Source organism: Asterias rubens, chromosome 14, assembly GCF_902459465.1.
Source record: "Asterias rubens chromosome 14, eAstRub1.3, whole genome shotgun sequence".
Lineage (NCBI taxonomy): Eukaryota > Metazoa > Echinodermata > Asteroidea > Forcipulatida > Asteriidae > Asterias > Asterias rubens.
The window spans coordinates 11,370,074-11,398,022 of NC_047075.1; the positions used below are offsets into that span (position 1 = coordinate 11,370,074).

At 37.9% G+C, this 27,949-nt stretch overlaps 4 protein-coding genes across 4 annotated transcripts in view; 2 read left to right on the top strand and 2 right to left on the bottom strand.

Moving 5' to 3' along the window:
• Positions 1-1,042: 1,042 nt before the first annotated feature.
• On the top strand, positions 1,043-1,747 carry LOC117299138 (ficolin-3-like). The gene has a single exon (XM_033782601.1). It carries the CDS (start codon positions 1,043-1,045, stop codon positions 1,745-1,747), a length of 705 nt encoding a protein of 234 aa, XP_033638492.1.
• Positions 1,748-4,077: 2,330 nt separating this feature from the next.
• Positions 4,078-4,746, top strand: LOC117299139 (angiopoietin-2-like). Its single transcript, XM_033782602.1, has one exon. The coding sequence runs from the start codon at positions 4,078-4,080 to the stop codon at positions 4,744-4,746; it is 669 nt and encodes a 222-aa protein (XP_033638493.1).
• A 4,586-nt stretch (positions 4,747-9,332) lies between these two features.
• On the bottom strand, positions 9,333-15,273 carry LOC117299140. The gene is made up of 6 exons (XM_033782603.1): positions 15,249-15,273; positions 14,064-14,162; positions 13,408-13,524; positions 12,705-12,740; positions 11,814-11,846; positions 9,333-10,861 (listed from the first exon to the last, which is right to left on the bottom strand). The coding sequence occupies exons 1-6, from the start codon at positions 15,271-15,273 to the stop codon at positions 10,080-10,082; spliced, it is 1,092 nt and encodes a 363-aa protein (XP_033638494.1). The 3' UTR covers positions 9,333-10,079.
• Positions 15,274-24,890: 9,617 nt separating this feature from the next.
• Positions 24,891-27,949, bottom strand: part of LOC117299086 (synaptojanin-1-like) — a 33,760-nt gene continuing 30,701 nt past the window's right edge. Inside the window, exon 21 of the mRNA XM_033782507.1 lies at positions 24,891-27,668. Coding sequence (XP_033638398.1) covers positions 26,574-27,668 — 1,095 coding nt within the window. The 3' untranslated portion in view covers positions 24,891-26,573. The remainder of the gene's footprint in view (positions 27,669-27,949) is intronic.

The window sequence follows — 27,949 nt, forward strand, 5'->3', positions numbered from 1 at the left end:
GTTTTTTTTTTCTTCATTATTATCTCGCAACTTCGATGACCGATTGAGCTCAAATTTTTACAGGTTTGTTATTTTATGCATATGATGATATACAACAAGTGAGAATACTGGTCTTTGACAATTACCAATAGTGTCCACTGTCTTTAAAATAAATCCGTTATTCTCGATTTCGAGAATTGATAATTGTTTTATCTCAAAAAGTAAAGCATTACAAAAATTATATATGAATGTTGATGACGGCAATCATATCATGGATAATGATGATGAGACTGAGTCATAAATTGATTCTCAAGACCGTGCTTAATCTGCTGCTTGGCAAAAACAACCTGGGCACGTTAATCTATGTAAGACTGTAATTGGATTTTCAGAAAGGTCCTCAATTACCGAAACGGTACCTGTAAAGTATCAAGTTGTTAAATATTGATCGTGTGGTCCACGCGGGCATCTCAATGTGAACACGCTGGCTAGTCATGGTAATGGACTACAAAAACAAAGAGGTTTTTGTACGAACATTACTATAGGCACAATTACCTTCTTAATGGTTATTGCATTCCTGACTTAATTATCATGGGCGAGAAAAGTATAGTGAACCAAACCCGCCAATGATAATTGTGTCGTTTATCTTAAAGCTTATTACTAACGCTGTTTTGGTACAAGCTATTAGCTGTGATCTCATTGACGTCAACAGGCAGTGGGTATATGCATAAATTGGTCTGCGACCAAAGATCTAGTCATTGTATCAGTAACTGTTCGTCAAAGACACACTCTCAGTGCTTGGACACAATCGCTACCGACAAAACTAGTTAAATCAGTGTGGTTTAGTTTCTCTAAACGGTTTAAGATTTGTTGTCATCAACAAATGTTTATCAAGAAAAAATTCATAAAAATCTGCTGCATTGTACTAGTGGTACAAACATGTCTGAGTGCAAAACAGCAAAGATTCCTCGGAACGTTTTACTTGGCTGAAAACCGAGCCTTACTCAATCATGTGATTCAGTGGAGGAAATGTTCTTCACCCGTGATCTGTGGGCGAGACTGCTCTATGAACCCAAACTGTGGTTCATTCAACTATCACATCACAAAGCGTATTTGTGTGTTGAATAATGCCAGCAGAGCTCACAGCCCTGATGACTTTGTCAAGATGCAAGGAAGTGTATACTATGATGATAATGTAAACAGCTCTACGTTTGCAACGCCCTGCTATAAAAGTTACAGCAGTTGTCTGATGCTGTATCAGGCTGGTTATCGTGACAACAGCATATACACAATCTACCCGACAAGTCTGTCTGATGGGTTACAGGTTTACTGCGACATGGAGACAGATGGAGGTGGCTGGATGGTGTTCCAGAGGAGACAAGATGGCTCTGTCGACTTCTATCGTACATGGGTTGAATACCAATCTGGGTTTGGTGATCTGCGTAATGAGTTCTGGTTGGGGAATGACATCCTGCGTGACCTTACTGGGTCAGGTCAATGGGAGCTCAGAGTAGATATGGAAGATTGGCAGTCCAACACAGCTTGGGCTTCTTATGGTGAGTTTGCTGTTACAGGTGACAAATACACCCTCCATGTTGGTTCATACGATAATCGGAGTACAGCTGGTGATTCAATGACAAATCACAACGGACGACCCTTCACTACAAAGGACCTGGACAACGATGCCAAGGACAATACAAATTGTGCAGAGATAAGGAAAGGTGCCTGGTGGTTTACACATTGTTTCAGGGCTCATCTCAATGGTCATTAATACCAGGATGGAGATTTTCAAAAACTACAAGGAGTACAATGGAAAAGCTGGAAGGGAGACGAATTCTCTCTCAAGACATGCAGCATGAAACTACGGCAAGTTGATTGATTTGTAACACTTTACTAACACTTTTACCAACAATTATAACCGCGAACAAAAACATTTGTTTCCGTTGGAAGTAAGACTTCAACCAACATTTAAAAGAAACTTGTATTTTGTCAAACGAAACAAAATCGCGTACCAACCAATTTGTAAAAATGGTATCATCGTATACTTCACAATTTCATTATTATGAACAATCAAGCTAAATCAACCAGCATGAGCTGTTAAAGTTGTTGTCATATTATTTGACTTTATTAATAAAATATGACAAACTAAAAACAAAATGAAACATGTGAGAAAAGTTAGTAAAAGCAAAGGGGCTAAATTTGCTGAATGGGTTAGAAAACTAAGGTCAAAAGTAGGTGAAATAAAACCATTTAAATAATTATCACAGAGTGGCTGATTTGATAAATATCGTGCACAACATCAAACACGAGGAAGTTTAACTGCAACAAGAGAACCGCACGGGGAATATTTTTGTTTAAATTATAATATGAAGTGTGGCGTCAATAATGAGCGGATTTATCAATTATTCGATACAGTGACTCGTTGGTTAAACGCGGTTAAGCATTGCCTTGTTGGACGAATATAGACGAATCATTAAATTATAACTCTTGCAAAACAGAATAACATGTGCTCCGTGACGTACATGCATAACCCAAGATGTTTGAATAAGGGAATCAATGTGTGGTGAAGAGGTTTTAACTAGTGGTTTAATCCCAACTAGGCCTGGTTCTTGATAATTTTACCGAGACGAAGTCGAGGTAAATTATCAAGAACCAGGCCTCGGCGGGTTTAAACCACTAGTTGAAAACAGATTCAACACACTTTGATGTCCATGCATACAATAATACCTTTTCGGTAAAAAAAAAAAAAAAAAAAAAAAAAACACTTTGGGTAAAAAGTAAAATAAATGCAAAAATTATATGTGTTCAATGATTTCTTTCAACATAACACCCCTGTTGTTCCTAAAGAAAAATACAGTTGGAGGTGCAGTCGTGTCCCCCAAGAAAAGTCGTGAGTTAACCTGTCCCCAATTACGTAACTGCATTGCTGATTAGTTTAAAGAAAACAACTAATTACCATAATTTGTTTGACCATAGCTTGTATTCTTGACTTAAACGTCATATAGAAGTTTAATTGACAAATTGTCGACCATGACCTGGAATAGTGCATTCAATCAAAACCCACAGCAGATGATTAGGCTGTTTGTATTCAAGTGGCAACAAAGTTTGGCGGTTCGTTTACATCTCAATGCCATTGTTACGGTGACGTCAAAGGGTAAAGCTTCTTATTGCTTAAATATTGAAGGCGACCAAAAATTAGTTCATTTTGATAAATTAATTCACGTTAAGGACTAACTCTCACATAATGCATTAATTAACAAACCTGTGAAAAATTGAGCTCAATTGGTCTTCAAATTTGCGATATATTAATGGAAGAAAAAATTCCTTGTCGCACGAACTTATGTGCTTTTAGACGCTTCTTTCTCGAAAAGTACGTTACTTCAGAGGGAGCCGTTTCTCACAATAGTTTATAATACCAACAGCTGTATTGTTTAAAACATTTTTAATAAGCAAACATGCAGTTTACTTATTTACCAAAAAAAATGCAACTTTAAAATAAAGTTAGTGAGGATTTCACAGGCAACGGGTCTAACCAGAGCATTTGAATGTCCACTTTTACTAGCCAACAAGTTGTTTAAACATATATATTGGGCGCTGTGAAAAGAAAAAGGGAAACAAGGAAAAAAAAACATCATCATTGGAGTTGCGGTCGTGCCCCCCCCCCCCCCCGAGGAAAGTCGTGAGTTCATTGACGTAATTGCATTGCTGACTATAGTTTGAAGAAAACAAATATTAATTGCCATAATTTGTTTGACCAAAGCACGTATTTTTGCCGTAAACGACAAGTTAAATTATCATTGTCGACCATGACCGGGAACAATACATCAAATCAAAACCCACAGCAGGTGATTAGGTTGTGTGTCATCAGGTGGCAACACAGTTTGGCCGTTTGTTTCTATCTCAGTGCCATGGTAACGGTGATGTCAATGGGTATACATGTGTGTAGCTTCTTATTGCTTAAAAATTGTAAAGACCAAAATCAGTTTATTTGAACAATTCTGAGTAAGGACAAAATTTTTACAGAGAGATCTGGAAGAGTATATCAACTCTACTTTGTTTAACGTGACTCACTGTACATAAGTTTATCCTCAAGCGTTTATCATGGAGATCGTCATCGTAACCGTGTTAATGATTTTGACGGTACAAACCTGCCATAGTGCAAACCAACAACGTTTCATGAAAACGTTATACTTGGCTGAAACTCGAGCTTTACTGAATAAAGTCATTCAGTGGAAGACGGTATCATCTCCAGTGATATGTGGGAGAGACTGCTCCATGAACCCAAACTGTGGCTCATTCATCTATCACATCAAGAAACGTTTTTGTGTATTGAATAATGCCAGCAGAGCTCAAAGCGCAGACGACTTCGTTGAGTTGCAAGGAAGTTTGTACTATGATGACAATATGAACAACCCTTCGTTTTCAGCACCCATCATTGAAAGTTACAGCAGTTGTTTGATAATGTTTCAAGCTGGTTACCGTGACACTGGAATATTATACACAATATACCCAAAAAGTCTAACTCATGGTTTACAAGTTTACTGTGATATGGATACAGATGGAGGAGGCTGGATCGTGTTCCAGAGGCAACAAATCGGCTCTGTTAACTTTTACCGTAACTGGGCTGATTACCAATCGGGGTTCGGTGATCTGCAAAAAGAGTTGTGGTTAGGGAATGATATCCTGCGTGACCTCACTGGGTCAGGTCAATGGGAGCTCAGAGTAGATATGGAATATTGGCAGTCCAGGATCGCTTGGGCTTTATGGTGAGTTTGATGTTACATGTGACAACTACACTCTCCATGCTGGTTCTTACGATAATCGGAGTACAGCTGGTGATTCAATGACTGAGCATAATGGACGACCCTTCACTACAAAGGACCAGGACAATGATGAACATTCAAACCATTGTTCTAATAAAAGGAAAGGTGACTGGTGGTTTACAGGCTGCCTCACGTTTCATCTTAATGGTCAGTACTACCAGGATGGAGAGTTTCTAAAAATCCAAGGAATACAATGGAAAAGCTGGAAAGGGACCGACTACTCCCTCAAGAAATGCAGCATGAAACTTCGGCAAGTAGGTCTACTGTAAGTTCCCTGTCTTTTTGAACAATTGGAACTGCGAAAAAGATAAGAAACAAATCGAACAAATTTAACTGGTAGTTTGTCATACTACAGACATGTGTATGGTCTAAAAGTAAAAATTGAAGATAATACACAAATTTAGAGAAATTAACTGGTGGTCGGTCTAACAATACGCAGATGGGTATATAGTCATGTAATATAATAATGTAATAATATCGAAGTCTTGTACGGATTGGCGCACCTAGTTAAGCTACCAAACAAGGTACTCAAGGCGCCGAGAATAATTATACAAACTTTCAGAAAGATATTTTATTACAGTGATGAATTCTGAGACCCAAATATTTGGCACCTTCTAAGGGTATACAAAGTGCAACGGCCTCAGCTAGGAACACCGGGGCGAACCCCTTTCTCTTTTGGATAAGTGAACTGGGTTCTTTGGCATGCGTTACATAACACATAGTCTAGTCATAATGGTTCAAAGAAAGTCAGTTTTTTAAAATTTAGCAGGTTTTTTTATTAACCTGAAAACTAAAGTGAAATCAATCACCATGAAATCTTAACGCACCATATACTATTGGTAATTACTCAAAATAATTATTAGCGTAAACCTCACTTGGTAACGAGTAAAGGAGAGCTGTTGGTAGTATAAAACATAGTGAGAAACGGCTCCCTCTGAACTGAAGTAGTTTCGAGAAAGAGGTAATATTAAAAAAAAAATGACTTTATTGAGACATCATAATTAGATTTGGTGGTCTCGAATCACACAAGTTCCTGTGACAAGGGTGTTTGTTCTTTCAATATTATTTCGCAGCTTCGGCGACCAATTGAGTTTAATTGTGTGACATGTATGTTATGTTATGCATATGGGTGCTAAGGATTTTGTCTTATTTACAAAATTCGCCCCACTCACCTTGCAGTAAACACGTTGCGCTTTGTATCATTTGGAAAAAGGCGCCGTATAAATACGGTTATTCTTATTATTGGATAACTCTGTCCACGTGAGTATAGTCTGCCTATTGATCCGTGAATAATGAGCACCCACTTGGTAGCCACAGAGCTAAAGTAGGTTAATACAGAACAACCATGACTGTACAATTATGAAATCTGGGTCTTTGAAAGGGCTTCTGTTCAAGAAATCAATTCATGCGGAATACAGAAATATGTGCTTGATGACTCCCAAGCAGCACTGCTTGCTTCCAGCGAAAACGCAATCTTGTCCCTGGAGAAAATTTATTTCTTTATTGATGTATCAACCGGCTCTTAAAGACCCTGGACACTAGTGGTAATATTGTCAAAGACTAGTCTTCTCACTTAGTGTATCTCAACATATGCATGATATAACAAACCTTTGAATATTTGAGCTCAATTGGTCGTCGAAGTTGTGAGATAATAATGAAAGAAACAAACACCCTTGTCAAATATATGTGTGTGCTTACAGATGCCTGATTTCGAGACCTCAAATTCTAAAAAAAGTGGAAAACGCATTCTTTCTCGAAAACTACGTCACTTCAAGAGGGAGCCTTTTCTCACAATGGTTTATACTATCAACCTCTCCCCATTACTCGTTACCAAATAGGGTTGTATGCTACTAATTATTTTGGGTAATTACCAATAGTGTCCACTGCCTTTAATAACAAGTTAACTGTTTCTACAGACAGCCGTTGTGTTGCCTGGTAACATTCCATTAGAGGCGCGGTAGAGCCTTGGATTTATTTTTTTAAAGCAATATTCCAGACTCGCTTGCGTCAAAGAGCGGATCGATGGGAACAAAGCTCCCATAATGTTTGTATGTAATGTTTTTAAAAATTTACAATGCAGGCTTATGTATGTACTAAAAGTGTGAATGGAATATGCGGTCAAAAGTTCATCTGACAGGATCCTGCCAGGCGCACAAGCCGATGCCTTGGCTCAAATAGTGTCGACTGCCTTTAAGCAAAATAAACCCTTACTCAGTCAAATCAGATTACCGGCCGACTCCATTTTGTCTGTTATGTTAAAGGCAGTGGACACTATTGGTAATTACTCAAAATAATTATTAGCCTTAAACCTTTCTTGATTACAAGTAATGGGGTGAGGTTAATAGTATAAAACATTGTGACAAACAGCTCCCTCTGAAGTGACGTAGTTTTCGAGAAAGAAGTTATTTTCTACGAATTTGATTTCGAGACCTCAAGTTTAGAATTTGAGGTCTCGAAATCAAGCATCACAAAGCACACAACTTCGTGTGACAAGGGTGTTTTTATTTCACTATTATCTCGCAAATTTGACGACCGATTGAGCTCAAATATGCACAGGTTTGTTATTTTATGCATACGTTGAGATACACCAACTGTGAAGACTAGTCTTTGACAATTATCAATAGTGTCCACTGTCTTAAAGTAAACAACAGCTAAATATGAGTCACAAGCAATGTATAAGATTTTGCCCAGTAACATGTGTAAACTAAGCAAGCTATTTTCGTGCTGAAGCAAATTGTGCTTAAGCAGCTCTATGAAATAGGCCCCTGGAGCTATTCACGATTCTCGAAGTGAGCCTTTCGATCTTCAGAGGTAGCCTGAACATCTGACGTCAATCTTCGACGCTCGTGAAATACGCCATAAATCTGCTGTTAAAACACACGTAGATAATCAGCTTTAACCTAGAAACATTTCACATGGCCTTCATCGTTCTGGAAATGTTCATTTAAACCCGACGCACATGTGTATACTAAAGCCAACACCTTGCGTATAAAGGACGCGGAACCAGTCTAATATTCAGGCTACTTTTGTTGATGATTAATCCGCAAGAGGGCGCTTTCTCACTCTTTGTCGAAGAGCTTACGGGTGCAACCCAGTGAACATGCCCAAAGGTTACAGTGCACAATGCTTGTGCCTAATATTCAAAAGCACACGAAAATGACTGTTTGTATGGCACAAAACACAACATCCACAGTTTTAAATTAAACTTACACGGTTTAAATGATTTGGGTACTTTTTGTAACCCAAAACAATATATTTAATGTCCCGGATTTACATTACACTTACTCAGGTTTGAAGATAATGATAGTAGAAAGCTTTTTTCTTTAAAATGTATTTATTGCTGAGGTGCTGTGTATTTCTTGAGAAATGAGTACTAAAACAAGTCACAAAAACCATTTTCGTCTCACTCTCAGTGAGAAGAAAACTATTTTGCATGTAAAAACGTATTTATCGGTTATGGTAAAATACCATAACAATTACGTGTTTACATGCTAAAACTTTGACGAAGTTTATTTTCGGGACATTTTTGTACAATTTTTGTTTTCTCAAAAACTACATCACATCAGCAAGTTATAATTTAAGGGAAGCTTTCTACCATCATTATCTTCATACTATGTAAGTTTTATGTAAATCTGTGGAAATTGTGTTTTGTGTTACAAAAATTACCCAGACTCTTTAATAGGAGTCTCACATTAGTTTTTATAGTACAAGTAATGTTTTATTGACACTTGAGCTTTTTTCTCCTGTTAATTTTTGTTTGTAAATAGAGGTGGTCACGAAAGGACAAAACAGGAACCAAAAACGAAGTGTCCATATTGATTCAGATGTAAATGAAATGAAGCCGCAAACCAAATTCTTGTCTTTCAAATAATTATATGTTTATTGATTAATGACTTCTATAAAAGGACATTCAAAGATTCTCTTTTTAAAAATGAAAAATAAAAAAAAATACATCATCCCCAAAAATAAAAGGAGTGATGTTTTGGCTTTTCCAAAATAGACATGACTGTTCAGTTTTTCCACATGGAAGAAATATTTTTATAAAGAAGCATAAAAGTTCAAGTTGTTTATAAAGATACACAATGTATGTAGGGCTCAATGTTGATGCTTCTCTAAAACAATCTTATCGACAAACTGTATTGTTATCTTTTTTTAAATTACTTCCCACTCCAAATTTGGAATGGTGCTCATTTTAACTACCCCGGAGGGATGTAAGGCAGAGTCAACCTTGCTACGGTAACAGTTGTTAAAATCACAGCCAAAGGTATTGGCTTTCGTAGCTTTCAATCGATAGACTTTGCTTTTCAATCGATTATTACAACGCACAATTCAACTTACGGAAACAGGCACCTACTTCAACTTACGAGACCCGCATGATAGTCACAAACTCCTCCCAATCAACGTCCTCATCATCAACAACAACAACAACTCTCTTTGGTGTTGTACTTCCCACTCCAAATTTGGAATGGTGCTCATTTTAACTACCCCGGAGGGATGTAAGGCTGAGTCAACCTTGCTACGGTAAAAGTTGTTAAAATCACAGCCAAAGGTATTGGCTTTCGTAGCTTTAAATCGATAGACCTCGTATAGCTTTAAATCGATAGACCTCGTATAGCTTTAAATCGATAGACCTCGTATAGCTTTAAATCGTGTGTAGACTTCGTATAGCTTTAAATCGCGTGATAGACTTCGAATAGGTTTAAATCGATGTGTAGACTTCGAATAGGTTTAAATCGCGTGTAGACTTCGAATAGGTTTAAATCGCGTGTAGACTTCGTATAGGTTTAAATCGATGTGTAGACTTCGAATAGGTTTAAATCGCGTGTAGACTTCGAATAGGTTGAAATCGCGTGTAGACTTCGAATAGGTTTAAATCGCGTGTAGACTTCGTATAGGTTTAAATCGCGTGTAGACTTCGTATAGGTTTAAATCGCGTGTAGACTTCGTATAGGTTTAAATCGCGTGTAGACTTCGAATAGCTTTAAATCGCGTGTAGACTTCGGTTTAACGTTCGCACAATGTATGTATGGCTCAATGTTGATGCTTCTCTAAAACAATCTTATCGACAAACTGTATTGTTATCTTTTTTTAATTTACTTCCCACTCCAAATTTGGAATGGTGCTCATTTTAACTACCCCGGAGGGATGTAAGGCAGAGTCAACCTTGCTACGGTAAAAGTTTTTAAAATCACAGCCAAAGGTATTGGCTTTCGTAGCTTTGAATCGCATATAGAGTTCGGTTTTCAGTTGTGTTTTTTATTAATTTTGTCGTGTGTTATGTTATATTCCGTCATCAGAACTAAACACACCCGTGTCATTTGTTATAACTTCATCAAATAGAATTGAATTTCTTATAAACGCGCTTTCAGTTCTGAGTCGGAAGAATAAATTATCTGTCAGAGCACCTATGATATTTTTTTCATAAAGAAGCAACTTTCTCGAGCTCTTATGCAAATTGAATTCTCCAAGTATGAAACTCGTTAGACCAGTATCTTTAATTTTTCCTAATATTTCACTCAACTGTTCAATAAAATTGTCACATAAAGTGCCTTGTGTTACATTCATAAAGCCGACTATTAAGTTGTTTTTTCCTGTGTTCAATATTTCAAAAAAAAAAAATTCCAAGCTCTCTGACGTAACACGTAAATCACCGCGATGCAAATAGCTTAAGTCTGAAATATTAAATTCCGTAAATGAATCTTGAAATGACCTCAACTTTGAATTTAAATGCAATACTATGTCTTGAATATTTTCTTTAGCTTTAACAATGTCATACGTAACAGATGAAGGCAATGATACATTTCTCGAACCAGACGAAGCAATAGTTTCTCGAACATCTTTTTCCATTTTCAACCAACTTTTTCTCAGATATAAAATAAGACGCCAATTTGACTTGTACAACAGGAAATCCTTTTTCAAATACTTTTTCTTGTACTTCTGTAAAATAAAACCGTTGACATGTTCTTCATAAAACTGATTTGCAACATAACTTGGTAGATTGATATTCATGATCCAGCATCGAACTTGTTCTCTACTCCAGCTTGACATTAGTAACGACTTGACTGTAAAACAAGCAAAAATAATATCATGTATAAGTTGGGTGTCGAATAGAACTTGACAAATATGTTCTGTCAAACGTAGACTCTTCTTAGAATCAGTTAATCGTCCTAAAATATGGAGACAAACAAACTCTTTAAAAACATCACATAACTTTAAAGGCAGCGGACACTATTGGTAATTACTCAAAAAAATTATTGTCATAAAACCTTTCTTGATTACGAGTAATGGGGAGAGGTTGATAGTATAAAACATTGTGAAAAACAGCTCCCTCTGAATTGACGTAGTTTTCGAGAAAGAAGTAATTTTCCACGAATTTGATTCCGAGACCTAAGATTTAGAATTTGAGGACTCGAAATCGAGCATCTGAAAGCACTCAACTTCGTGTGACGATGGTGTTTTTTCTTTGATTATTATCTCGCATCTTAGACGACCGATTTAGCTCAAATTTTCACAGGTTTGTTATTTTATGTTTATGTTGAGATACACATGGATACACCAAGTGAGAAGACTAGGCTTTGGCAATCACCAATAGTGTCCAGTGTCTTCAAAAATTATTTATATACATACCAATGAGGTGTAACTTAAATGTAACCCATATTATATTCAAATGAATCCTTTATTTACAGAGAACTGTTAAACTGTTACTTATATGGACTGACTATACAGTGATATGTTTTCCATGAGTTCTGAAGCGATCGGTGAAACTGTAGACACATGTTGATTTCACAAAGTTCTGAAGATGACATTGATAATCGGTATTTATATAGCGCTTTTATAATATACACCCGAGGGCGTCGCAAAGCGCTTAAACTTACAGAATTTTCCTGCAAGGTATGCGGGGCTACAATTGAATTTAAGACATCTACTCATTTTGCATAATTAAAGCAACATGTAATGGTTTACAAGGTACATTTATCAACATTGATGCAAGGCTATAATACAACTACAAGTTACCTGTATGACTCGGCATCGGAAGGTTATCAACATCTGAAGTAGAATGAAAGAAAGAAATGAAAATCACAAATACAGTCACATTCAATCAAGACACACATCCAACTGTTCTATACACAAATTGTGTTTAAAGGCAGTGAACACTAATCATATGGCAATTACTCAAAATAATGGTTAGCATTTAATAAAAACTTACTTGGTAACGAGCAATGGAGAGCGGTTGATAGCACACAAATATTGACTGCTTCGAGTGCTATGTTTAAAACTACGACTCCCGAGGTAATACCCGGAGCGTTCTATTTCCCCGAGGCGCGGCCGAGGGAAAATGGAACGGTCCGGGGATCACCGTTTTAACCATATAGCACGAGTTAAAGCAGGCAATATTTTTTGTATAACACCCAACAGACTTTTTATTGTCCTTGTACAGGAAACGTTCGTACGCGCGGTTCAGACACACAGATGCACAACAGATTGGGTTCGAGGTGGGTAAAAAGACGTCTGGGTACTGCACGCCATGTGATAGTCGTCGGACTATCACACGGCAAACGTTGCACTATCGCATCGCCGCCGTTTCTAGTAAAACTCAGACATATCAAGTGACGAGCTCTCAACCAATGAAAAGGCAGAGCATTTGTGAGGGGTGTTATAATATAAAACATTGTAAGAAACGGCTCCCTCTAAAGTAACTTAGTTTTGAGAAAGAAGTAGTTTCTAACAAAATATTTCAGTTGAATTCGAGACCTCAGGTGAGGTATCGATTTCAATGCATCTGAATGCACACACGAGGGTGTTTTTCTTCCATTATTCTCTCGCCACTTCGGCGACCAATTGAGTTCAAATTTATTACTCAAAATTATGTTACTCAGAATATAGTGATAGCGTTAAGTAATTTACCTGTACACCCATTATTCTCAGTAACTGAATCAGCACCTAAAGGAGAAAGAAAGGTAAAAAAAAAAAAAATAGCATTATGACCTTTTTAAAACCAAATAAAATTGATACAATTAAATTTAACTAATTTATTCAACCAATAGTAGTAACTTTGATAGGTCATAAAACATTAAATATATTTCTTCCATAATCGCAGTATTTCGAAGTGAAATGTTTCTCAAATTTTATAACACTATCCAAAGCTGCTGGTTTACCTAGTGTTTACCAAACATACATAGATGCTGTTAAAGGCAGTGGACACTATTGGTAATTACTCAAAATAATTATTAGCATAAACCTTACTTGGTGATGAGTAATGGGGAGAGGTTGATGGTATAAAACATTGTGAGAAACGGCTCCCTCTGAAGTGACATAGTTTTCTAGAAAGAACTAATTTTCCACGAATTTGATTTTGAGACCTCAGATTTAGAATTTTGAGGTCTCGAAATCAACCATCTAAAAGCACACAACTTCGTGTGACAAGGGTGCTTTTTCTTTCATTATTATCTCGCAACTTCGATGACCAATTGAGCTCAAATTTTCACAGGTTTGTTATTTTATGCATTTGTTGGGATGCACCAAATGAGAAGACTGGTCTTTGACAAAAAGTGTCCAGTGTCTTTAAGGCTAGTGATTATTTCATAAACCTTATAAATTTCACACTTACCACCAAACATAACCATATTGTTGCAAAACTGACCAAATTGAATGACGCTTCCCGGAGAATTCAAAACACTTAATTTATCAACACGGATCCTTATTATTCCTTCCTTTTTATTTGTCACTGCAAATGAAAATATATTGAGAAATAGTATGAATAATTACCAAAAGTACAATCAGTAACAATGTAATTATAAACTCAGCAAACTTTTTTGCATGGAAAAAATAAACCTGATAATTAACGTTCTTCCAGCGATTTGGATACTTTTGGTAACACAAAGTCCATATAATATTTACATTAAACTTACACCATTTGAAGATTATGGTAGTAGAAAGCTTAAATTAAACTATTACTTGCTGAAGTGCTGTAGTTTTTTTAGAAATGAATAAAACAATGTCACGAAAATACGTTTAACATGCTCAAATAGTTTTTATCTCCTGAACCGAAAATTAATTTCGCGACTTGTTTTACTCATTTCTCAAAAACTACAGCACCTCAGCAAGTAATATTTTCTACCAGCATTATCTTCAAACTGTGTTAGTTTAATGTAAATCTGTGGACATTGTGTTATGTGTCCTACAAAAAGTACTCCGACACGTAAAACAAAACGAGCGTGGTAAGTTTGAACTTCTCGTGTTTGAAATTAAATGTTGTATACTTACCGAAATTTAGACCTTGAATGAAACAGTTTGAGCAATTCGATATATCAACGTTCCGAACATGATGTATAGCGAGTCTTCTCCTTTTCTTCTTCTTTCGAACTGCAAGAAGAAAATAAAACTTGTTTAAATGCAATAAAAATGAAACAGCAAGTCAATTTAAAGGGAAGGAACACAACTGGTAATTGTCAAAGACCAGTCTTCTCACTTTATGTATCCCAACATAAGCATAAAACAACAAGCCTGTGAAAATTTGAGCTAAATTGGTCATCGAAGTTGCGAGAAAATGATAAGAGAGAAAAAAAGCCCTTGCTTGACGTTGTTGTGTGTTTTCAGATAGGAATAAAAGACTTCTAGCTAGAAGTCTTTTACTATTTTAGTGAGATATTACCTCTTTCTCAAAACCTATACGTTACTTCAGAGGAGGCCGTTCTTGCAATGTTTTATATTATCAACAGCTCTCTAATGCTCGTTATCAAGTCAGTTTTTAAGTAAATATTTGTTTTGAGTAATGACAAAACGTGTACCTTCCCTTTAAAACAGTAAGCAGTTTAAAGCCATTGGACACTTTTGGTAAACAGTATTTTCCAAAGGCCCACACTTCGTGTATCAGAACTTATATATACAATAACAAACCTGTGGAAATTTAGGCTCAATCGGTCATCGAGGTCGGGAGAAAATAACGGGAAAACCCACCCTTGTTTCCGCACGTTTCGCCGTGGCATGACATGTGTTTAAAATAAATCCGTAATTCTCGATATCGAGAATTGATAAAATTGTTTTCATGTTTTCTCAAAAAGTAAAGCATTTCATGGAATAATATTTCAAGAGAAGTCTTTCACCAAAACATGAAAAACAAGGGTTACCTTAGGTGATCGGGAATTTTTTAAAGACGATGTGACCTCTGACGTCACTAGAAAACCATAACATGATTCGCGCATACCGCCGGCCCAAGCCTTTGTGTTTTGGTAGCCAGCTAGAAAGTGTATGCAGTCTAACCATGACTATACGCGTATTAATTTTGCCCGGCGAAACATGACGTATACAGTGTTTTGTCAACAGAGGGCAGTTGAATGTAAACATAGGACACATCGTCTATACGGTGCCCCAAAACTATCGAATAATCGCTACTCTCCATGGTCTACCAGAATATAATAATATATAAGAACATGACAAGATAGTGCCTACCTCTGCTCAGCTCCCTATTCTCCATGGTCTAATCAGTTCTCTGAGAAAGATAGGGAATAATTAAAAATTACTATAAGTTGTAGTATATCATATGAAAACATCAAGATACAACTACACACAAACATGTAGGCCTAGGATCTTTACGCAAGCACCGGCCCGCTGACTGCGCGGTACGTAACAGCACTTGATACTGTGGGGTCGAAGCATGGTTTGTCGACGTTGTTGTACCTCGTACAACTAGTCCGTCGTTGATATCTCGAAAACTTAAACAAACAGCCCGGTTAAAGACAGTGTACACTATTGATAATTGTCAAAGACCAGTCTTCTCACTTGGTGTATCTCAACATAATGCATAAAATAACAAACCTGTGAAAATTTGAGCTCGATCGGTCGTCGGAGTTGCAAGATAACTATGAAAGAAAAAAACACCCTTATCACACGAAGATGTGTGCGTTTATAGATGGTTGATTTCGAGACCTCAAGTTCTAAACTTGAGGTCTCGAAATCAAATTCGTGGAAAATTACTCCTTTTATCCAAAACTAGGTCAATTCAGAGGGAGCTGTTTCTCACAATGTTTTATACCATCAACCTCTCCCCATTACTCGTTAAAAAATAAGGTTTTATGCCAATAAATATTTTGAGTAGTTACCAATAGTGTCCACTGCCTTTAAATTTATCAAATGGGCGGGGGGGGGGGGGGGACACCACATTGTCAGGTTGGTTCTCAGTTCCCAACCTGATTATGTGGGTTTTCCAGCAATCGGGGTTTTCCTTCCACAACTAAGACTGAACATTTCTTCCCGTTACCTATTGATCCTGTTATTGGAGCTGAGTTCCCTGTTGGTTGTGTAATAAAATAAATTAATAAATAAATTAATAAATTAATAATTAAGTTTTAGTCTATGACTTTCATTGGCTACCTTCCAACAACATGTTTGATTTTTTTATTTTTTTTATTGAGAAACAATTTTGCTCGCGAAGGGGAAGTACCAGAGTTTGTTTTGTGCCAGAACTATCGGATCTTGTGTTGATCCCCCAGCCCTGTAAATAAACATTGAACAAAGGTGTTTTTCTCGATCCTCGTCTGCAAACAAAGTGCCGTGACTTCGGGCAATGTCACCTGGGCCCAAGTTCATAGCGCTGCTAAAAATAAAATTGCTTAGCATGAAGTTTCTCTCTTGGAAAGAACAGGAATGGCAACCAAATTTCCACGTGAGTTTAGGACAAGCAAACAACAGCTGAATACCAGCAAGAAACAACATACAACAAATGGAAATTTGGCTGGTAATCCTGTTTTTATCATGGAAGAAATTTCATGCAAAGCAAATTGTTGTGCTTAGCAGCTCTATGAAATTGAGCGCAGCATGTCAACAATCAAGGACATGCATTTGAATCATATAAAGCAAACTTGCCAACCCACAATCATTGGACTACAGCTCCACCAACATCTCTTATTCCAAGATTCAACACACAATGCTACGGAAACCGGTCATTCATCAGCGTCACTGCTCCCACTCTCTGGAACAATCTCCCACATCACATTCTTTCAATCACCGTTTTTCAAATCATACAAAAGTGCCCTGAAAACCCACCTCTTTTCTATACAGTATTAAAGGAACACGTTGCTTTAGATCGGGCGAGTTGGTCTTTGGAAAGCGTTTTATGGGTAGAAAGATGTTGTAAAAGTAGAATACAATGATCCACACAAACATGCCTCGAAATTGCACTTTTTTTCTTGTACCTCGTCCACTATCACGTCGGCGTTTATGGGAGTCAAATTTTTGACTCCCATAAATTAATGGCCGACCGTGTTGGTTCGCACAAAACCACGCAGTTTCGAGGCAAACTTGTGTAGATCATTGTATTCTACTTTTAAACATCTTTCCAACCATATGCATTTTATTAAAAAAAAAACGGTTACAAACGTTTGTTATAGACCAACTCGTCCGATCCAAGGCAACGTGTTCCTTGTACGTGTGTGTTTATAATCATCCAGTCAATTATACATAACGAAGATTATTTGTTTGAGTTATTTAAAAAGCGCCTAGAGATAACTTTAATTTAGGCGCCATATAAATCGAACATTGAAGTAGTGGGGTATGGTTTCCAGGCCCCCCCTAAAAACGAAACAATGCAATTTGTATTCAAGAATGTAATCTTTCATTTTCCTGCTCTTCGCTGCGCTCATACGCATGAAAAACAGTTTCACTTTATTGTAGGACACACAATAAACACACATTGAAAACATTATTTAGTTTCAGAATTTTTTAAATCATGGGAGTGGGCCGTTCTTAAACTGCATATTATGAACTTAATATCGTATATCGTAGGTGGGTGTTATGTCAACACTGTTGCCGAAATGCGACACTAGCACTACAGCGGAGTAAGCAGCGGCATGAATTTGATTCTGTTGCTAAGGACACTGCTTTTATACTGACATGCATCAATGCACTCAAATGAATGAGTCACGACACGGTTCATTCATTTTGAATAACCCGCGTATAAGTCATGTGACGCATACGGCGGGTACTCCTGTGTGTCATTCAAACAATAAAAACTACATGTACTTTACCCTACAAAAAAAAAAAAAAACGAGTAAAACAAAAACTGTACAAAATAAACTGTTACATACAAACATACAACTAAATATTTATAAATCGCCTTTACATCAAGATCAAAGCGTTGAAAAGAGCAAAACCAATGGAACTATAAATACAACAAATTACATCAGATATAAGTGAGTTTTGAGAGCTTTTTTGAACAAAGGCAAATCGTTACAGTTTCTGATGCGTACTGGGAGGTTGTTCCGTATTCGAGGAGCAATAAAGGAGCAGATGATGTAGCACTGGTGTAAGAAGTTGGGCTTTTTACGCTGGTCTCGGGAATAGAAATAATACATAATACAAGACGTGCAGGCGCATCAGCTGGTTGTGGGGAGGGGGCGCGTAAAGCCAGATTTGCTGTCTCCAGTAATGATGTTCTCAGGAATTGTTTTGATGGGGGGGGGGGGCACTTTTCACAATTTGCCTCCCTACTCGCTACGCCACTGACACATCTTTCTTTCTCAACAGTCGTATTTTGACAACACTGAAAATGTTGCAATGGGGTTTGGCGTACTACAATGTATGTTGAATTCGAACGCCCTCTGAAAGCAGCTCAAACTTTTCAAATTTTCAAGACAAAAACCAAATGTTATAAATGTTGCTTCAAATTGTGACATACCACTACCACAATGCTTAATGTGCATTTTGATGTGTTAATTATAACGTTACTACATAAACTCGGGTTGACTCCTTACCAAAGAGAGCATAAATTATAATTAATAGCAATGCAGGAGTGTTGAAAGTCACTATTTAATCACTGGTTATTTTTTACATTTCACTGTTTATATGAATTGGCGGGAACCTAAAGTACAGTGGAAAACTAGTTTCTGCCGATCCTTTTCAGTTATTTAGATATAGACGATGTGACCTCTGACGTCACCACTCAAAAACCATAACATAATTCGCGCGCAAACCGCCGGGCAAAACCTTTGTGAATTGGCAGCCGGCTAGAAAGTATACGCAATCTTACCATACGCGTCGTTTTCCCCGGCGGAACATGACGTACAGTGTTTTGATCGTAGAGACATTGATTGTCCCTACTGTCTAGACAGAAACAACAATCCGAGCACCTGGATCCATACTCATTGAACATTGAACCTTGTTCAAGTATCCAATACCACTGATCAAACACACATTGTGGTAAACACATTTTGGTACTTTCCCGTTTCCTGCAATATTGTTGCTCAACAAGGGACTTTTTCCAATGGTATTCTCATTGGCAACTTGCCAATAACTTTGGTATTTTGAAAAAAAAAACACACCTGGACGAAAATCCCAAAGCGTTTTAAAGACATTGGACACCATTGACTAATCTCCACAGTTGGTGTATCTCAACATATGCATAAAATTAGAAACCTGGAAAATTTGAGCTCAATCGGTCGTGGAAGTTGCGAGATAATAATGACAGAAAAAAACACAACTGTCACACAAAGTTGATGCTTGATTTCGAGACCTCAAATTCTAAATCAGAGGTCTTAAAATCAATTCATGGAAAATTACTTCTTTCTCGAAAACTACGTCACTTCAGAGGGAACCGTTTCTCGAAATATTTTATACTATCAACAGCTCCCCATTACTCGTTATACCAAAAAGAATTTGCGCATTAAGGAATATTTCACCCATTGATGATGCATCTTGATATTTCGAAATAGTTTGGATAAAAATATATCGATCAAAACAAAATACTCGTTTCGGTACACAATGTATTAAAATCTTTCCCGCCTTGACACACTATCGCAATCACTTTGCATGGTCCAACAACCTATGTTTTTTTTTATTTTATTAAACTTACAAATATATCTACAAATATTTGTTGGCAGGGTTTTACAACTTTTCGTAAAAATATATAAATTATAAATATTTATTAAGGGAATCAATGTGTGATGAAGAGGTTTTCAACTAGTGGTTTAATCCCAACGAGGCCAGGTTCTTGATAATTTTACCGAGACGAAGTCGAGGTAAATTTTAAAGAACCATGGCCGCAACATTTTAGATCGTTTGCTTAAGCGAAAAAGAAGAAGGTGCTGACAAAATGGCGGGCGAAATAAATGCGGAGTGCACTCGAGTGGCGATAAAAAAAAAAATTCATCACCTTCTGTGTCTGTTTGAAAGTTAGAGGCGATCTCGTTGCCTGTATTCAAAAGCCTCCTCAAAACATTTCTTTTTCCCCACCCATCCTAGTTTGTTTGTTTTTCTTTTGTTTTGTTGTCATAGTCTCATGTAAAGCGCTCTGTTCTCCGTCGAGCGCTATATAAATGTTATATATTATTATTAAACAAGAAGATAATACATTGTACAGCATGATTCTGAAGCATTTTAGACACTCGTTTATTCGCTACACCTACCATACAATCGCACGTACAATCACCGCTGTGCCAGCACATTAACATCGTTTGCAATGAGTGTTGCACTATGCGCTGTGTGAATAGGGTGCTTAAGCAAAATAGAGGCTTTAATGACCCTTTTTGTTTGTTTACCTATGTAAGCAAAAAACCTTGCTTAAGCAAGGAAATGAAATGAAAAATTTGCTAGGTGCGCCCGTTAAGCACAAAATCGACCGTTACGGGATGCAGCTCTTTGTTTCATAATCATGAAACATACAAGAAATAAGAACAACGAGTGATAAGAGGAGGGCACCAGGAAAAAGCCTTGGCTTATACAGGGCCCGGCGCTTAAACAGGGTGGTTAAGCAATGGGGCTTTAAGGACCCTTTTTGCTTGCTTGCCTCGCCGTTTTAAGCAAAAAACCTTGCTTAAGCAAAGCTATGAAATGAAAAACTTGCTAGGTGCACCCGTTAAGCACAAAATCGACCGCTAAGCAGCTCTATTAAATTTGGGCCCAGACCAGAGTCGGCAAATATATTGACGGCACCACGCCCAAGACCCGACTGCCCCGAATAATGGCAAGCTGATCTCTTAAGTTGAGAACAGTAATTGCTTACGTAATAGTCGTTCAAATTGTCAGCCTAGCAAACCTGATGAGGCGCAGTAAAATAATTTAAGGAATGTAAAACGCTTCACACAATACACCACAACAATATCATGCACATGTATGAACATAATTTTATGAACAAAACCCGTCATATTTAGTATTACGGATATGGACAAAATATCATAAATCGTTGTGTACTTCGTCTTTGTAGGATAGCTCACACTTAAAATGTCATCAAATAATGTGTATAACATTGATGACAACTTATACTTTAGTAATTATGCAAAGGAAAGTTTACATTCGGTGCAACGTTTTGAACAACAGTATGTATATCACATTCTTACCAGCAACCCCAACATGTAAAATCCGTAGACAACTTTAAAGACACTGGACAACTTTGGTAATTTTCAAAGACTAGCCTTCTCACTTTGTGTATCTTAACATGTGCAGAAAAGAACAAACCTGTGAAAATTTTGACTCAATTCGTCGTCGAAGTAGCGAGAGAATAATGGTAGTAAGTTGTGTGCTTTCATCAGATGCTTTAAATTCGAGACCTCAGCTGAGGTCTCGAATTCAATTAAAATATTTTAGTGAGAAATCACTTCTTTATCAACAACTACGTTACTTCAGAAGGAGCCGTTTCTAACAATGTTTTATCAACAGTTCTACATTGCTCGTGACCAAGTACGTTTTTATGCCAACAATTATTTTGAGTATACCAATAATAGTGTCCAATGCCTTTGAGCCTCAAATAAGTCAGAATTAATGATACATAATTAGTTTGTTGTTGATCCCGCCAAACACAATAAAAACTTACCTCTTTTCTGATTGATTGAAATTAGATGTGGACAGTATCCAGATTCGAAATACTGACGACGATCGCTCGGCGTTGATCACTTTTATACCCAAGTGGACGTTTGTGGGCATGCGTATTAAAAGTGGCGCCAAATTTCTTTTGTTGAAACATAATAACCAAGTGCACAAAGCACTACTCAGATTAATGACAGTTGCCCTTTCGAAAATGGACTTTGGCAGTAAATGTTCACCGCACCGCTTGCCAAGCAACCCAATACTGCTATACAAACATAGCTTCCCACGAGTCGGGTAATATGTTTATGCATTTTGTATAAGACTGTACCAACTTGGCAGTTGAAATTGTGAGTCAAACCTGTATACATTTACTGCAATGTTTTCAGTGCTTATATAGAGAGTGAGCAAAAAGAAGGTATGTTTTTGTCTAAACGACAATCACCTCTTTTTAAAATGGAGCCTTTCAAAAAAACCAATTGCAAGATTTTACAAGTGCCCCATCAATCCCCCTGGTCAAACTTGAATTAAAGATTGACATATACATGACGTCATTCTGACGTAAGTTCCCCTCCTGCATCGATGCAGCATTCATCACCATCACCATCACCATCACCATCACCATCACCATCCTCCTCCTCCTCCTCCTCCTCCTCCTCCTCCTCCTCCTCCTCCTCCTCCTCCTCCTCCTCATCATCATCACCATCACCATCACCATCACCATCACCATCACCATCACCATCACCATCACCATCACCATCACCATCACCATTATTATTATTATTACTATTATTATTATTATTATTATTATTTTTTTTTTTTTTTTTTTTTTTTTTTTGTAAGATTAGAAGATCGATCCAGCGTATATTATTCAGATTAGTTAAACAATTAACGTACAAGTATTGGGCCACGGTGCACCTGTAAACTTGGCTTAATATTAATCATCATTTCGGCAAAATCATCGTTATTGCCTGTATTCGATCCATTGCAAGTAGAATTTTTTTTTCAAAGGCTAGTATATTCATATTTTTCAAAGCCCACATAAAACATCTGAACATATACCTAAGTATTTTAGGGAACTCCATTTTTGTAATTTGCACAGACGTTTTGTAGAACATTGGCACTCTTTACATTTTGGTTAGAATGAAACTATTACAAATTGAGATAGGCATCTCTTTGAGCCAGGACATCAGACTGGCGCTAGTTTTCTCCTGGAATTATTTGTAACGGCAAATGACCAACCACACAAATAAAAGTACACCATATACTTCACGTAAGATCGAGTCGCCAGCTTCAATAATGTTCTAAGAGGAGTTTCCCATCCCCCTTGGTGGCATATAGGAGAGCCGTATACTGAGAGTTGTGACAAATTGGGATCAGAAGCCATCAAATAGTAAGTCCCAGCAACCACGTTACATATAAAAACTGTTTCCTCTATGTCGCAACTTAACAAATACACAGTTCTGAACCTTTAGCAGTTGATCTTACAATAAATCTTTTGTTTTGTGCAATTTCAATAAAAACAGTTAATGAGTAAAGCATTTACGACAATCAATGTTTGGTTAGGGAGGTTAATAAGGGGCTGTATTAAAACTAATAACATGTTAAAGGTACTCGACACTCTTGGCAATTACTCAACACAAAATTGTTAGCAACAAAACTTGCTTGGTAACGAACAATGTAGAGCTGTTGATAGTACACAACTTTGTGATGAACGGCTCTCGCAGTGAACGTAGAGTTCGAGAGAGGTACAAATATGTTTGTGCAACAAGAGTATTTTTTCTTTCATTATTCTCTAACAACTTCGATGACAAATTGAGTAAAACCAAATCACAGATTTGTTATTGTATGCGAAATGTCTGTGACAATTACCAAAGGTGTGAAAGTGCCTTTAACTTTCAATAAAGGGAATGTATAGACGATGTGACCTCTGACGTCACTCGAAACCCATAACATGATTTGCGTGCATACCGCCGGGCAAAACCTTTGTGTTTTGGCAGCCAGCTAGGATAGAAAGTGTATGCAATCTAACCATGACTACGCGTCTTTTTGCCCGGCGAAACATGACGTATACAGTGGTTTGTCACCAGAGGGCGAAGGAATGTAAACACAGGGTCACATCGTCTATACGTAAGATATTGACTTTCAAAATACCGGAAATATAAATGTTATACACAGGGACAGCAGATTTCGATAGCATAAAGCATTTTTAGAATCATTTAATTTTAAAGTAATATGGTTATGGATAAAGAACAATTTTTAATCTGGGAGCGTTTCTGTCAGGTTCCTTCTCAGATTGTGTATTTCAACTGCAGATTATTGTTTCTGCGTGAACATAACCGCTCTGGTTTCCGGCGATATCTAAAAAACGCTACCTTTTGAAATGAAATGTGTACAGGTTAGTTTTATTGTATACATCTACGTTGAAATAGGGTTAATTAAAGCCATTATACGCTTTCGGAATAAAAGTTCACAGATTTACAAATAACTTACAGGGTTTACAGAAGGTAATGGTAAACGACTTCTCTTGAAATATTATTCCATGAAATGCTTTACTTTTTGAGAAAACATTAAAACAATTATTCATTCTCAGCGAGAATTACGGATTTATAGTAAACACATGTCATGACACGGCGAAACGTGCGGAAACAAGGGTGGGTTTTCCCCGTTATTTCCTCCCGACTCCGATGACCGATTGAGCCTAAATTTTCACAGGTTTGTTATTGTATATATAAGTTGTGATACACGGAGTGTGGGCCTTGGACAACACTGTTTACCGAAAGTGTCCACTGGCTTTAATCGAACGGTTCTAGAATCTAAAGTTATCGTTCTCATCAAATCATACACCATTATAAGTTGGACACGTTTTCAGCAGCTACACAGCATGGTTATACCTTCCTTACATGTTTGCTTTTGACCACAATATTATTGCACAGCGGGCAAATAAATGTTGAGATTTTATCAACACTATAATATGGAGTGTGCGTGATTTAAGTGTGTTGGCATTATTGATAAAACCCCGTGACGCTTCAAATCACTCCTATCTTTACGATACCATTATAATACCTTGTATCTTAAGTGATATTTTATACCCTACTAGTAAAATATAATAGCTATTACGATATATTACTACAACCTTTATGTATAAATAGTTGGCGGTAAACCATATAAAAGTGTTTATTGATATTACAATTTTAAACGACATAAATATAGGGACACTACAAAATTGCACAAATCTAGTTATTACATAGATACATAGTACATCATTTTATCCTACAGCAAATAGTCCTCCATATACAAGTATGGCCCAAGTTAGCCGTCAATAAAAGTAAGATTATAGTGTAATACATTGATCAGATAATTTGCTGATATGAGGTTTGTCAGAGAATGATTCATTTATTCAGTTGATGCGGAGCATTGGATGGTGGACCAAGTATTGCGATCATCTTTCAGTTGCTGATAAATGCCAGGGCACAACTCCTCCCAGTATGCAAATGGTAGAAGCATATTTACCCCTTGCACGCCCGTCACACGCGACAACTGTGCCACGCTCACCATTTTGGCAGTTATGTTTAAGTGTAAACGCTGCGTTGCCTTAAGTGCGCATTTTATTGAATATTAAACACACAGTTACATTGCCCACCAGTACGGCACTTCCAAGATTATTCTGATGATGACGTCAGGTGAATTGGGTCAATATAGTGGGTGAAGAAGGTTTCTCTTGTAGATGTGTGCGATACCACCTATCATGACAGAGTGCCCTTACACATGCCAACTTATGGGGTACTTTTTATGATAGAACACTACCCCAGAAGATTTTCTTTATTGTATAATAAACAGACTTGTAATGCGCACGTATCCACCCTGTTGGGTGTTCAAGGCGCAGTGTTACCCCACTATTCTAGTGGTACCCACTGTGAATTTCTTTAGAAAAGGGAATACCTGTCTACCATACAAGTACCCACTGCTTACCGTGAGCACAGAATCGGCACTTGGGGAAGCAGGGAATTCTGTACTTACGGCAAGAGTATTTCACGGGCTATCGGCGAATTTTGGCTTCTGCATGCGTGTACTCCACGTTACTAGGCATTCTACGCTTACAGGGCTAGCGCAGAAATTAAGCGGGAATCATGACTGTCACAGAGCACTCGGTGGTAAGCAGAGCCCTTATTAGATTTAAAGATTTAACAAAAAGTACTGTAAACAAGGCCGATCAAAGAGACTGATTTCTATTATTTATTTTTGAAAAGTATTATTGAATTTTACACCATTTTACACTCTGATAAAGGTCTGAATTTCTCAACCATGTAAAAAGAAGAAATCTTACCACTCTTGAATGGTCTGAAGCTCTTTCATCCGACTAGCTACTACATGTATTTCAAATGCTTGGCATGGCCATTATATAGAATGCTTACTGATAATCAGCGAGAGATTATATTTTGTCAGCTGGAAGTGGTGGCAGTGCCCCAACAGGTCCTTCTAAACTCCCATCAAGAGGATTCCTCATTGCACAGTGATGTACCTCAGTGATAGTGGAGCGGCAAGGTCTAGCTGGTGGCACAGGAGGCAGAGCAAATAGAATAGCCAATAGATTGCACACTGGGAATTAGTGAGGGATGTTATTTGGTCTTGCTGGAAGTGGTGGAGATGCCCTAGGCAGGTCCTTCTAAACTTCCGTCAAGAGGATTTCTAGTTGCACCCTGAGGTACCTCAGTGGTATTTAGGCGGCAAGGTCTAGCTGGTGGCACAGGAGATGGAGCAAACAGAATGGCCAATAGAATGCGTACTGGAAATCAGCGAGGGATAATAATTGGTCTTGCTGGAAGCAGTGGAGGTGCCCCAGCAGGTCCTTCTAAATTTCCATCAAGAGGATTCCTAGTTGCACCTTGAGGTACCTCAGCGGTATTTAGGCGACAAGGTCTAGCTCGTGGCACAGAAAGGAGGTAAAGAAAATAGAAAGGCCAATAGATTGCGTACTGGAAATTAGCGAGGGATAATATTTGGCCTTGCTGGAAGCGGTGGAGGTGCCCCAGCAGGTCCTTCTAAACATCCGTCAAGAGGATTCCCGGTTGCACATTGAGGTACCTTGGCAGTAGTTGGGCGGCAAGGTCTAGTTGGTGGCACAGGAGGCGGAGCAACCATTGGCAGTTTTGGCTCCTCATCCAAATTCATTAATGACACGTCCGACCCAACTATGCTTGGACGAGAAGCTGGTACTGGTGGTGCCCTCCTTGTAGGGACGCTTGGAATCCTTGGTCTGTCATCAGGGGTGATATCACTTGTAGAAGAACTGTTATTGCTGTTGGTAGGTTGAGGTTGAACGTCAGGAAAGTTCTCGCCCGATGTTGTGAATGAAGGGTTACCAAGCATTTCTAGTGGACTTAATGACTTTTCAAAGCTGAGAGTTGTGTCAGATGAATCTTCAGAAGAAAGCTTAGGCCGAGATGGAAGAATAGGTGGTGGAAGTGTTGGCATAGACAGTTGGGGAACAGAAGTTTCTGCTTCTGTAATAACCTTCCTTGGCCGTGTCATGGGAACTGGAGGAGGTGGCATGGAAGGCTCTGGCATACTCACTTCAACACCATCTGCATTAAGACTTGCAGGAAGTTGTCGAGGTCTTGATATGGGTACAGGTGGAGGCCTTCTCCCGATAGCGCCATCCTCTTTTGACTCAGAACTGTTGACTTCTGTCTCCTCATTGACAGCAGCTGGCAAGACTACGCTTCTTGGCCTTGGCACAGGCCTTGGCACAGGCCGCCGAGGAACTGGAACAGGTGCTCCGAGAGCAGAGCTCTGCATAAGTTCCTCATTAACATCATTGTCCATGAATTCTAAGTTGCCTTCGCTGACGTTTCTCCTCATGGAATCTTCTGATTCAATCAGGGCGAATTTCCCGGATTGTAAGTCTCCAGAGCTTTGGACGGTACGCATCCTTGACCCAGATGAGGGATGGGATTGGAAGCGGGTTGCAGGTGTCTTGAGATCCATTCCTAGGTCTTGGAGAAGCTTCAAGGCTTCATCTTCTGAGGAGGCGTGTGCTTTGTGACTAACCTCAAAGGGTTTGCTGATCCCACTTGACTGAAAAAAAAAAACCAAAAATAAGTTTTTGATGAAAATAATAATTTGAAGGACTGCTACATGTAAATGTCATGATGGGTTTGCTGTATTTAGAAAATGTTCCTGGCTCTACTGAACAGTAGCAAAGAATCGGCACTTGCAGAAGCAGGGAATTCCATGCTAGTTCAAATTGTTGGTAACATTTATAAAATTTGGTAACTAGTACCACAAAAATACAAAAACTTCAAGCATATTTCATGGGTTAGCTAGGCATTCTACGCTTCCACAGCTAGCGCAGAAAT

Bases quoted from the DNA above. Each gene is read 5' to 3' on its own strand.
- LOC117299139 (XM_033782602.1), top strand. From the start codon at position 4,078: ATGGAGATCGTCATCGTAACCGTGTTAATGATTTTGACGGTACAAACC.
- LOC117299138 (XM_033782601.1), top strand. From the start codon at position 1,043: ATGAACCCAAACTGTGGTTCATTCAACTATCACATCACAAAGCGTATT.
- LOC117299140 (XM_033782603.1), bottom strand. From the start codon at position 15,273: ATGGAGAATAGGGAGCTGAGCAGAG. The intron at 12,741-13,407 runs GTAAGTGTGAAA...TTTCTCCTTTAG, and splicing joins CAATATGGTTATGTTTGGTG to GTGCTGATTCAGTTACTGAG. The intron at 11,847-12,704 runs GTAAATTACTTA...ATTCTACTTCAG, and splicing joins TGAGAATAATGGGTGTACAG to ATGTTGATAACCTTCCGATG.